Source organism: Vipera berus (genome assembly GCF_964194415.1).
Source record: "Vipera berus genome assembly, chromosome: Z".
Lineage (NCBI taxonomy): Eukaryota > Metazoa > Chordata > Lepidosauria > Squamata > Viperidae > Vipera > Vipera berus.
The window spans coordinates 90,909,923-90,923,037 of NC_138205.1; the positions used below are offsets into that span (position 1 = coordinate 90,909,923).

The following is a 13,115-nucleotide window of genomic DNA, read 5'->3' on the forward strand; positions in this document are numbered from 1 at the left end:
AAATTAACTCTTTCTTTCTTTCTTTCTTTCTTTCTTTCTTTCTTTCTTTCTTTCTTTCTTTCTTTCTTTCTTTCTTTCTTTCTTTCTTTCTTCTTTCTCTTTCTGCCTTTATATGATTGTCAGGCAGATGTCTGGAGGTGAGACAGAATTCTCCTAAGTAAGAAAATTCAGAAGTACTTAAAGTCTAGATTCCAAGAGTAACTTTGCCACACAGTTTAGTGACATTTATAATAAAGTAAGGATGAGTAGAGTGTAAAGGAGGGAAGTTCTGTATTAATTCATAGGTATTACATACTGAAGGTAACAGTATTTATCTGTACAGCAGTGATTTGATGTTTAGCCTGGGGAAATACATGGCATTATGTTCTATTTTTTATCTCAGAAATATTATGTGCAATAGTCCAAGGCAGTTGTGCCTTGTACCTTCTTTCAAATAAGGATGTGAAAAAGCCTGACATTATTCCAAGTCTGCCCAGGAGTAGGAAAAGTGGACAAACACAATGAAGTACATTTGAGCTTATGAAATCTCTTGCACAGAATCATTTAATTTTTCAAGCACTGTTCAGCTCTTTAGTAACTTCAGTTGAATTACTGGGCATACATACAGAACTTGCTTCCTTTGTTTCACTTTTCTTTAATAAATATTTAGGAAGTAGTCTGATGAGGGGTGAAGGCAAACATTCATTTTAAGATGAACAGCAGCCTAAGTGTTGAGCCCATGCATTTTATACGTGCACTTCAGTAGGAAGTAAGCATCACTGATTTACTGGCTTGCAATGTTTTGCATTGTCAACTCTGTATGTTACAATCTGTGGGAATAATATTAATATTATGATACATACAGATCCTTTTCAAGAAAGTTTTTCCCAATTCAAACAACCACATGCAAGTTTTTTTTTCACATGCAGTGGCTGCCCATTGCACTGCACCATTCATTTCAATGGAAGGGGTAGCACTACCTACAGACTCCATTATAGATTGTGCTGTAATGCTCACTCCATTAAATTAAACAGCAAAATTGCTTATGTACGGAACTTTTTTTGCATTTATAGCAATGCAAAGAATCAATCAATACGGCGTCTATGTTTTCAGAGTTCTATATTTCAACAGAATTTCTTCACAGCCATTGATATTTTACAGGTATTAGATCATTAGCATTAAATAATGCAATATGTTTTTGATATTTCTATCATTCTTCTTCCTTAAAAAAAGAACCCTAAACTTTTCAGTATTTATATTGCCTCTGCTTCCCTACTGTTTTATTAAAGAGGTATAATTTAGAACTATTTGTAGTTTGCTAGTTTGTAAAAACCCCCAAAAGCTGCCTTAAGTCTTGACATTTTAGTCCCAGTAAACCAGTAAATTGTTAACTTCTCTAAGGACAATCCTAAATTAAAAAGGGGATGAGAAGTGTTATGTGGGAATAAGTTCAAGGTTTTTTATTTTTTAGCAATAGCTGTGCCAGATTACAGGTTGGCATATTAGTGAAATTTGATTTTTGAAGGCATAATGAACTCAGCCTGTTCAACTGTTTAAAACATTTCATTTTGGCATCAGTGATTAGAAGAAACCCTGCAAATAGGAGATCAAGCTACTACTATATTGCAAAAAAGTGAAATTCTTTTCTTTATCTTTTTGCTGACTTCTATGTGTGGTTTTTTTATAATTCTTTTTTTTTGGTAACTCATCTGGCTTTTTGTAGCCCAGATCTGGCAGTTGAATATTTGTGGAAGTTTCTTTAGCTCCTTTAGAGAACTCTGCTTGCAGATGGGTCTTACGCCTCATCCAAACCTATAAAGCTTACAGATCTGCAATTTTAGTTCACACTTGTAGGTACATTTATTTGGGGAAAGAGCCCATTGTTCACTGCAGAACTATCTTAAATGAAATTCACAAGGGATTTAGGCTGCATATTCCTGTGAAAGGAGTCAGAATATAGAGCTATAACAAACATGATTCCATTGATGTCATGCAACTTTGTTATGGCTAATTTTAGCAGAACTGGAATCTACAATGGGCAATCCAAGTTATATATTTTCTTCTTAATCTTGAGCAAAAAAAAAAATCACAGTAATTTTCAAACCTATGTAGTTTCTACTGAAAATTCATTTCCTTGTATTTTCCAGTACCTTCCTTCTGCTGTAAAAGCCGTTTATATCAGTTGGATCCGTCAGTATACACAAAATACTAACATTTTATTAATATTATACTGTAATGTTTTAATTAGCAAACTCTTATAAAGGGAAAGATAGATTAAAAATAGCAGCGTTATTTGAGTTGGTCCTAGCTGCTATAATATTGTTTAGTTTTAGCAAAAATGCATTTTTTTCTAAAATGCATTTTTAAAAAATATAATACTTTTTAAAAATATATGCAAATAGCCAGTTAATCTGGTATTTAATCCTGGTCAAAGTGTAATTCTCAACCTGAGGTCAAGTATAAAACAGCCTTAGTATTATTATCAAGGACAATAATAAGAGCATCTTACTTCACTTTTCAAAATGATCAATTTCATGACTTGAAATTCAGCTGGATGGTTTTAAAATATTTTTTGGAGAAAAATTATTTGGAACTGCGTCCTCTTAATATCACTGAAAACTTCCTTATGTAAGTCAGGCCATAGGTCAAAATAGGTATCTAGATTGATTACCAGTGATTCTTTAAGATAGTTCAAGTTTTGTTTTAGACTGAATCTTTAATTTTAGGAAATTATTCAATTTTCAATTCTGAGTTGGTATAACAATTTTTGAATGGTTTTACTTAGAAGATTAAATGTGAAAACTTTGAATCTTATACCATATCTAATTAGGATCTCATAAGAAATGCCTTTTCCCAATTATTGATTTTTAAAGCACCCTCTTTCCCAAACTAATTAGAGGCAGGGTGCTGCTTTTCCCATGCTATTACCCACTCTTAGCTACGCATGGGATAATAGGGCATTGTGTCACTGTCCTGCACAATTTGTTTACCCAGTTACTTAAGTGCAAGCAGATTGTTCTCTGTGGTTTCCTTTGTTAATTTCAAATACTTATTTGCAAGATTATAGTTTATTCAATGAACCAAACCAACTGGGTTCACATAATATTGTGTGTTAAGTTATTCCTTACAAGACTTAATGGCTGGGTTTACAGAAAATGTTAACCCAAAATCAAGCAACTAACCACATTGACTTAAGGTATCGAGTGAACTCAATTTGGTGACAATCTTACAATCTACAATTCCTGCAACTGATGGCTATTTTTCTTGTTAACGAAAACCATAGTACTGATAGAGTGATGTTTACTATTTTCAGTGCTATGGATTCTTACAGCAACAATTTTATAAGGCTTCCATTAGCACTGTGATACCGTCAGTAGCTTTACCTGAGGTAAAACTGCTTTCAACCTTTGCTGTTTATTAAAACACTCTATTAGGATTATAAAAAGTGTTTCAGAGAAAATAAAAATCTCACACAGCTGTGGAGAAGAGACTGCTAGAAGTGTGGACTAGTAAATACTTCTGAGAAAATAGCTGGTGAATCTTTTCATCAATGTCAATGCATTTTCAATGTTAAACAGAAACTGTGCAAGCAGCAAAAAGCAAGAATTTTAGTATGAAATACCATAAAGGCTTTGTAAAAGAAGACTTACAACTACATGGTTTATAAGGGGAAATAGAAAAGCGCAGAGGAAAATCACAAAAAGGAGAAAACATAAAACTCCGCAGAAGCCCAAAACCCATACTCAGTTTAAGTACGGGTTTCATGTTTTGCATGAATGTTTCATTTTTACACGAATATCCTGGTGGTAGGCAAACCCCCCCCATAACTATTTGGTAAGCAAAAGGCTTATGATATTGAAAAACAATCTCCAGACATGCACATCCTTTCTGTTCACATTTAAAAACAGCTAGGCTGAGAAAAATTGGGTTCACTTCCTCCTTTAAGAAAACATAAAATATTGAATACTTTAAAACTGTTTTGAAAACTGGTTTCAATAGCTCAGAAAAAGAGAACATAAACTGACCGCAGAACCCCCTAGGCTGTAACTCCAACAGATATAGAAACATTTTCAAAGCAGAATAATGATTTGCAAAGCTACAAGTATGGTGGAGAGTTTAATGGAGCTGAAAAACCATGTACTTATTGCACTGTCAACAAGTGTATGGCTGTTTCATATTTTTAGGCTTCAGTTTTTGGCTAATGATACTGGTATAAGATGCTTCGATGGTGCCAACCAGCAATGATGAGAAGGACCATGGCTATGTACAGAAGCAGTTTGGTTACAAACAAATGAAGAAGAAACTGGTAGCAGAAAATTAGAGAAAGCACCAAGCATCTCCCAAGCTGATAGCATAATCATTGCATAAATCCCTTTATTATTACTAAGCATAGACAATTGTTTAATAACTAAAAAAAATCAAGCACATAAGTCTTTTGGGGCTGAAGAGTCCATCAGATCAGAAATAATCTTGAGAACACAATGCCTTTAACAGAAAAGAAACCTGATAGGTCATCATATTTATCATCACAGTTGCTTGATCACTCCGTTTTAAAGGACTGGGTTCATGTCTTTTTGATGGCTTGCAAGTTGGCTGAGAGTGGAGCCTCCAACATCACCGACGGCAGAGGAAGTAGTAATGGTATTCTGCTGAATGACTTGTTTTTGTGAGCAGGCTGGACCTGGACTAGAAGGAGGACTATTTTCAGGACCTGCACAGGGGAGAAAAAAAGGATTCATTCCAGGTAGAAAGAAATAGTACAATTTTTTTTAGCAGAGCAAATAACTGAGGAAGCAGACTGCAATATAAAATGTTTAGCTGCAAAAAACCTGTTATTAAAATTAGAGCAACTTCTAAAACTAAGGAATAACACAAATAAAGGAATCTGTAGAGTTGCCTTCATATTATGGATACTACATTTCTACTTTAAGCTATGTCTGCATATAGCACTTTTAAATAATGGAAAGATACCTCAGTGTAAGTAGTAAGTCAGCAGAACGCTACTTGCATTAACCGAAGTATCATCTCCTTTGGAAATATGAGTCATGTAGTCAAGGCTGCTCCAGCGAAATACTGAGTACTTTGCCTCTTCTGTCCATGCTGTTGTGTCTCCTTTTCAAGCCTTTTGATAGGACTCTGAATGATGCCAAGCAGGGAAAGGAAGGGAGTGCTAATTCCGGATCCCCCCTACACCAAATGGTTGATGGAAATCTGGAAGTAACTGGCTTTACTGGAGTTGCTGCACCATCCCTAGGAAACCCAGTTGGGCTCCGCCATGAGAAGAGCAGTCTCTGGAAGTAGAAGAGGTTGTCACTCTGCAGATGCAGAGAAGATGGAGCAGCAGCAAGTTTTTTCCCCCAGAACTATTTTATTTTGAATTTCAGCTGAGGGGCAGGTCACTCTTAATAAAGCAGCAAAACCAGGTTTGCCTCCAATTACTCTCTCAACTAGTTCCAAAGCCTTGTCTCATGACAATGAAAATATATACACTAACAGTTATATTATATAACTTTCATTTTTTGCATTTTTAGGTGTGTGACTGAACTTGTGGCTTAGTTTTTGTGAATAGTACAAATATGCATATCGACTGTACCACTTCAGATTTCAAATGCAGACTCTGATGTTAAAAAGCTCTTTCATCATATTGAAAGCAAGGTATGGCTCCTGCCCTCTTGAATATTGCATCCCTTGAGGTAAGATTCACCCTCACCTCCTTGTCCTTCTGGAAGAGCCTCAAAACCGGGCTCTGCCAACTGGGTTGGGCCCCCGAATGGGATTTTCCATGTTGGAGGTGGTTAGTGAACTAAGAAGAAAATCCAACCTTCACACCATAATATTTTGATTGAAAGCTTACTTAATTTTGGTTTATCTAATATTTAATATTTCAATGTTTTATCCCTCAGTTATGGCATGGTACGCTTTCTTATATTTTTCTTCCAATTGCAGTGCCTGATTTTATTTTATTTTATTTTTTTGGATCAACCAAGTTTTGATTAATGGGTTGTGACAGGAATTGACTGACTGGCTTGTTACCTGAGTTTGACATTTTGGGCTGAAGAAGTGTGTTTGGCCCAAAATCACCTAGTCACGAAGAGTTCTTAATGAAACTTTTAACCTCCTGGTTTCTAGCCTGGTGCCTTAACACTAGGCAAACCTTATAAATGTGTATGTTTTGTTTCTGCATATGTACATGCATGTGTGCGTCTGCGTATTGTGTATGCATACATGTGTGTATGTATACAGTATGTGTGTGCAAAACACACAAACTGTACAATAAAAGTTCTCAATACAAGTACTCCTCGACTTACAACAGTTAATTTAGCGTCTGTTTTTCACACTTATGACCGGCGCAGCATCCAAATGGCCACATGATCACAATCCGGATGTTTGGCAATTGACTGACATTTATGATGGTTGCAGTGTCCCAGGGTCATGTGATTACCTTGTGCGACCTTCTAACAAGCAAAGTCAATGGGGAAGCCAGTTCACTTAAGAACTGTGTTATTAATTTAACAACTGCAGTGGTTCACTTAACAAATGTGGCAAGAAAAGTCATAAAATGGGGCAAAATTCACTTAACTAATTTTTCACTTAGCAACATAAATTTGGGGCTCAATTGTGGTCGTAAGTCGAGGACTACCTGTACAGTCCTATGCAGAGTTATGCAGTACAAATAGAGACAAATAACTACAGAAAAAGTTTGAACAGACGCAACATCTCACATTAATGCTGTTTTAGAGAAAATTGTCAATATCCATTTTGAAATTTGGAATTTATTTTATGTCTTCTAAGCATTAGTTAAAATATGTTATATTTTATTATGCCAATAATTATTAATGTTTAATAATTATTAAACATAATACTTATTATATTTCTTATCTTTATGGCCTCTGTGCTATTAATGTTTTAGAAACTATATCTGTTCTTTTTTTAAAAAAATATTGCTTCTATGATATATTTAGTAATGGTTAAATAACTAATGAACTTTGGCAGTGGCTTCCAAAATCCTTAAGATACTTTTAGAGATGTCAAAGTTTTTGAGATGCCTCCAATAAATTCTTTTTATAATTACATGTCTTTTACTTGATAGCCATGATGTATTAAATACTTGTTCAGGTATCAAGGTGAGCTGAAAAAAGGAAATCTACTATTAGTTTTTACTATCAGATAACACTTACTTAGGTATCCTTGTGATTCTTTCTGCATGGCTGTTATGGGACAGTCTTTATGAGTTAACAGCAACTGTTTCAGCTGTGCTACCTCATTTTTCAACATGGAAACCTCATTCTAGAAAAGAAAAAAGATAATTTTATTTTAGTACGTAGGAGGACAAGGAGCTGAGAAGCATTTCTTGGGACCTGATTTTTCCTATGATCCTTTTGTCCTAGGAAAAACACAGGAGGAAATCTGTATTCTGGGATATGCTTTTACAGCCTAGTTTGAAAGCTTTGAAGCTGACTCTCATTTTTAGGACAATCTTAATTGTCATAATAGAAGAAGAACTGATAGCAATTGATAGCTTTCTTGGTAATCTGATTTTAAAAGCCTAATCATTTGCTCTGTTGCTCAGTAACAGCACAGAGCCTGGGCTCTTCAGATATAGGAGTATCTGCAGGAAAACAACAATTTACAAGATGATGGACACAACACTGTGATTGAAGACCCATCATTTTGTATACATGTAGCATGCATGTATGTATAAGTGGATACAGCTTTGATTGTGATGCATGCCCACCATCTTGCAAACTTTGACAGATACTCCTGCAGACATACTAAATTGTACTATTGAAATGGCACAGCAAAGAAATAAATTTTCTTTAATCACTACCATCCTGCTTTGTCCTTAAGGTCAAATTCAATACACGAAGGTGGCTGTTTAAAACTTCGAAGTTATGGATTCCTGTTCAGATTATTTTTTGGTGGTATTCCAGAGGCTGCACTTTGTCAAATGGGTAGGCTTAAATGGAAAAAAAAGTTACATGTAAAGATCCTCCCCTGCACTGAATAATATTGTTCTCCTGTTACAATGGCATACTAGCTTTTGGAAAGCTTGGGAGATCAGAAAGTTCACACCCCCACCCCACCTATGCTGTTCACAAAGCATAAAAAAGAAGAGTCAAAACATGTTTTAATTGCTTTAAAAAAAGAGCTACAAAGAACAAGTTGAATGGCCCGAAAATATATTTATCTGAAAGGTACAACTCAGGAAAGTCAGACAGAATTAATTAGAGATGGAAATAAAGATGGCTGATAGATATTCCTTGTCTTGAGTAATAACATCCCTAAAAATTAATAAGCCAGTTTACCTTTGTTGAAGCTTATGTCCATCCAGTCATTCAGAAAAGACTATTAGGAATCAGATTTCCTGGTCTTTTGGCTGCATTTGCATAATACAGTATTAAACACACACACACACACACACACACACACACACACACACACACACACACTGCCAAAGCTTAATTTACTCAACAGTGATGTCATACTGTACAAAGTACTTTTGAATAAAAAAATGCATTAAACAACAATATGTATATATAGATATGCCTTTACACCCTCCAAATATTCAGAGCATCCTAATTTAGATTTCCTGTTTAGCTGCCATTATTATGTTTTAGCTATTCTTGAGGCCAATTATTTGACAGCCAGTTTTTTACATATAAAAAATATGAACACATTTATTATGTCCAGTTATGCAGGAGCTTCGATTTAAGAGGAAGAAAACTTATACTCAAGGTAAGTCTATATAGATGGTCTTACTCTTGTGTTCAAAGGTCAACAGTAATAACTCTAATTAATTACATTAATCCAAATGGAAGTGGTGTGACAAGATGTTTCAAGATGAGGCTTTTGATACGGCTTATTTTTATCTCCAGAAATTCCTGGGCTGAGGATGGAGGTGGTATGCTCTTTACCCACAATCCTGCTCCCTAAATACCATCAATTGTACTTTCAGAGGTTTATACTAGATACCATATATATACATATATACATATACATATATGTACACACACACACACACATACTGCTCAAAAAAATAAAGGGAACACTTAAACAACACAATGTATTGTATTTAATAGTAGGATGTCTTATCTTGTGTTCCCTTTATTTTTTGAGCAATATATATATATATATATATATATATATATATATATATATATATATATATATATATATATATATATATATATATATATATATATAAAACCTTTTTACTATATATATATTATTATTAATTTATTTTAATTCCATTTATATCCCGCCCTTCTCCGAAGACTCAGGGCGGCTTACAAGCTTAGCAGTAGCCTTCATTCTATGTATATGCCTGCTTATTAGGGCTTTCATACACCCCCCCCCCAAGCGGCATTATTACAAAGTCAGCTTAATTGCCCCCAACAATCTGGGTCCTCGTTTTACCTACCTCGGAAGGATGGAAGGCTGAGTCAACCTTGAGCCTGGTGGGATGCGAACCTGCACTAATTGCAGGCAGCTGGTGTTATTTAAGGAGGCATTAGCCCACTGCTCCACCATATATATATATATATATATATATATATATATATATATATATATATATATATATATATATATATATATATATATATATATATATATATATATATATATATATATATATATATATATATATATATATATATATATATATATATATATATATATATATATATATATATATATATATACACATACATACATACATATATATATATATATATATATATATATATATATATATATATACATACATACATACATACATACATACATACATACATACATATATATATATATATATATATATATATATATATATATAGTTAAATCTTCTTTCCTGTTTCAGCCTATCCCAAGACTATCCACAGGCTATAGTCACAACTTATAACAGTTCATTATTTGTGTAAATTATTCAAATTGCCTCCCTAATTCTTTATTAGCAATTTGAATAATTTGCATATATATATATATATATTCCTTGATAAGATTAAAAATACGAATCCCAGGCATGTTAAAATTAACAAACAAATGAACACTGGGATAGAATTAAAAACTAAAACAGTTTTTATTGCTGAAAAATCAAGCTTTCGTTGGCCAACTGCCAACGTCATCAGGATGGAGATGCTGGGGTGGGGAGATTCCGTTTATACTGTTGGTGTCTGCACTCTGCTCATGGAGCATGCTCAGATCTGTTTGTTGAGGTCTGCCGTATTTCTTTGAGTTGTCGCGCATCCGTTTTTGGGATGTATTTGTCTCTGGGTATCTGTTGTTAAAAGTGAATTGTTTATAGCTCCATGTGTTGTAGCCATAACCCTGGTCATTGTCCGTGTTCTCATGCCAGGGATCTTAAATGGTTGTTGCTCTTCTTCCTTGTGTTCGACATTGCAGAGTGGTTGTGTGCTGGTGCAACCTTGGATTTGATGCAATGAGATAATTTGTGAATTCTTGCGCTGTTTGTCTTCATGTCGCGCACGTCGTTGCTCTTCCCAATTTTTTAGTGCCTGGTATGCAGGGGGGAGGTCTATATGCCGGTTGATGGAGAAATGGTTTGAAAACCAGGCTTCCTTAAACAGGCGGCCGCCTTTAGTGTTGTCACTGGCAATAGCCTCAGTCCCTGCTAGATTAAAGGCATGGTTGTGTGTAGCCATGTGCGTCCACACCTGTGAACGTTGTTCTTGTCTTCTAATAGCAAGCTTGTGTTCATGCACCCTAGTCCTCAGTCGTTTTGCTGTCTCCCCAATGTAATTGCAATTGCAATTCTGGCATGATATCTTGTATACGACCGAGGCTTTTTCTTCATTGGGGAGTGGATCTTTAGGGCGCATGACGCAAGCTCGTAAGGTCCGATCAGGTCTGTGGGCAACACCGACTTTGTGAGGGGTTAGTATGCGCGCTGTGGCCTCGGATACACCGTGGATATAAGGCAGTGTTATCCGTGATGTTAAGGCGTTGTTACATTCATGGCGGGTAGGTTCACTTGGCCTGCTGTATTGTCTGATGAAGTTAGACGGGTACCCGTTGTTTTTGCAGACACGATAAAGGTGGCGTCTTTCTTCCCTTTTTGCCTTATTCGTGCTGCAATGCGTATCTATACGTCTAAAGAGGGTTCTGATACAGCTGGCCTTATGGGTTGTGGGGTGATTACTTTCGTAATGAAGTATCCTGTCCGTATGGGTGGATTTACGGTAGACCGATGTGTGTAACGAGCCATCAGGTTGACGCCTAACTAACACATCTAAGAAGGGCAAAGCCCCATTGGTCTCTTCTTCTGCGGTGAAGCGGATATCAGGATAGATGGAATTGAGCTTCCTCATCAGCCTGTCCTTGTCCTGCTTTTTGACAATCACAAAGGTGTCATCCACGTATCTCACCCAAAACTTGGGCCGACATGTGGACATCACGCGGGTCTCTAGCTGTTGCAGGACTGCTTCTGCAATGACACCCGAGATGGGGGACCCCATAGGGGTGCCCTTCACCTGTTCATAAATGGTGCCTTGAAATGTAAAAAACATTTTCAGGCATAGGGACGTAAGCTGAAGCAGATCTTCGTTGTTAAGTGAATCTTGATGTTGCCCCACTCCCTGCTGTTGCAAGCAGTCCCCAATTACAGCAAGTGCTAAGTTTTGTGGAATTGAGGTGAATAGGGAGGTGACATCATAGGAAATCATGATCTCCCCCTCCTCTATGCTGACGGATCTAATTTTCTCTAAAAATTCACTAGAGGAGTTCACAGTGGTGTCATTGTTCATTACTAGATATCTTAATCTGCCATATAGCCATTTGGCCAGCCCTGAGGTTGGAGTTCCCCTAAAAGACACAATGGGTCTTAGGGGAGCTCCTTCCTTATGGATCTTGGGGAGTCCATAAAATCTGGCAGTGGGCGCATCTTTGGGGCGCATAGTTCTTAAAGCCTCCTCCCCAATTTTCCCTTGCCGTTTTAATCTATCCAGTACCTTGGAAATTTGGTTCTTGAGGGTTGTCATGGGGTCTTTTTTGACAGTCCGGTAAGCACTAGTGTCATTGAGCAGTGTGAGGGCTTTGTGGATGTAGTCAGGTCGGTCCATTACAACAGTTGCTCTGCCTTTGTCAGCTGGGAGGATGACGATGGATGTGTCCTCTTGTAATTGCTTTAGGGCTTCTCTTTCAGTAACTGATAATGTTTGGCAGCGTCTATGAGTCATAAGTAGGCTTGTGATGCGGTGCCTGATAGAGTCCTTGGTCACTTCATTGATGTTCACTTGTTGGATGGCTGATTCAAAGGCTGCCACAAAGTCCACAGGGCGCGCATCCATTAGGTTGTAGCCTGCATCACGTTGTAACAGTTCAAGTTGTTTGTAAGAAAGCGTCTTGGATGATAAATTGTGTACCAAATCATTGTTAGAACTAGGTTTGCTTATTGCACGCAGGCGTTGCATTTTGTGATGCAGGGCCTCAGTCCTGAGTTGTTTGATCTTTCTTGTATCTTCACTAATATGGCAAGTGAGAAGCTGGTAATGCTGGCGTGCAAGGATTTGTTGGCAATGTTCCTGGCATTCGTGGGCTGCTATCGTCATAGTGTGGATCTTTCTATGATGGTCATTAATCAATGCACGTATAGTATGGCGTTGGAATCGATGAATGGCAAGTCGGCACTCCATGGAATCCACAAGCGGTTTCTTCCAGAGTGACCTCGGAGGTAGATCGTTACGTAGGCAGTCGTGTAGAAAGGCTAGTTTACGATAAACACCAGTAATCTTTCGTGCGAGTTTCTCCCATCTCCTGGCTGTGAGCAATACAGCTCTCGGGTAGTATTCCTTGATAAGATTAAAAATACGAATCCCAGGCATGTTAAAATTAACAAACAAATGAACACTGGGATAGAATTAAAAACTAAAACAGTTTTTATTGCTGAAAAATCAAGCTTTCGTTGGCCAACTGCCAACGTCATCAGGATGGAGATGCTGGGGTGGGGAGATTCCGTTTATACTGTTGGTGTCTGCACTCTGCTCATGGAGCATGCTCAGATCTGTTTGTTGAGGTCTGCCGTATTTCTTTGAGTTGTCGCGCATCCGTTTTTGGGATGTATTTGTCTCTGGGTATCTGTTGTTAAAAGTGAATTGTTTATAGCTCCATGTGTTGTA

General features: G+C 36.7%; 1 protein-coding gene across 2 annotated transcripts in view; it reads right to left on the minus strand.

The window, feature by feature from the left end:
• Positions 1-4,115: 4,115 nt before the first annotated feature.
• Positions 4,116-13,115, minus strand: part of CREB5 (cAMP responsive element binding protein 5) — a 242,130-nt gene continuing 233,130 nt past the window's right edge. For both annotated transcript variants that reach the window (XM_081345413.1, XM_081345412.1), the window contains 2 exons: positions 7,158-7,266; positions 4,116-4,690 (listed from right to left, as the gene is read on the minus strand). In XM_081345413.1, the coding sequence (XP_081201539.1) occupies positions 4,530-4,690; positions 7,158-7,266 (270 nt within the window). In that variant the 3' untranslated portion in view covers positions 4,116-4,529. The remainder of the gene's footprint in view (positions 4,691-7,157; positions 7,267-13,115) is intronic.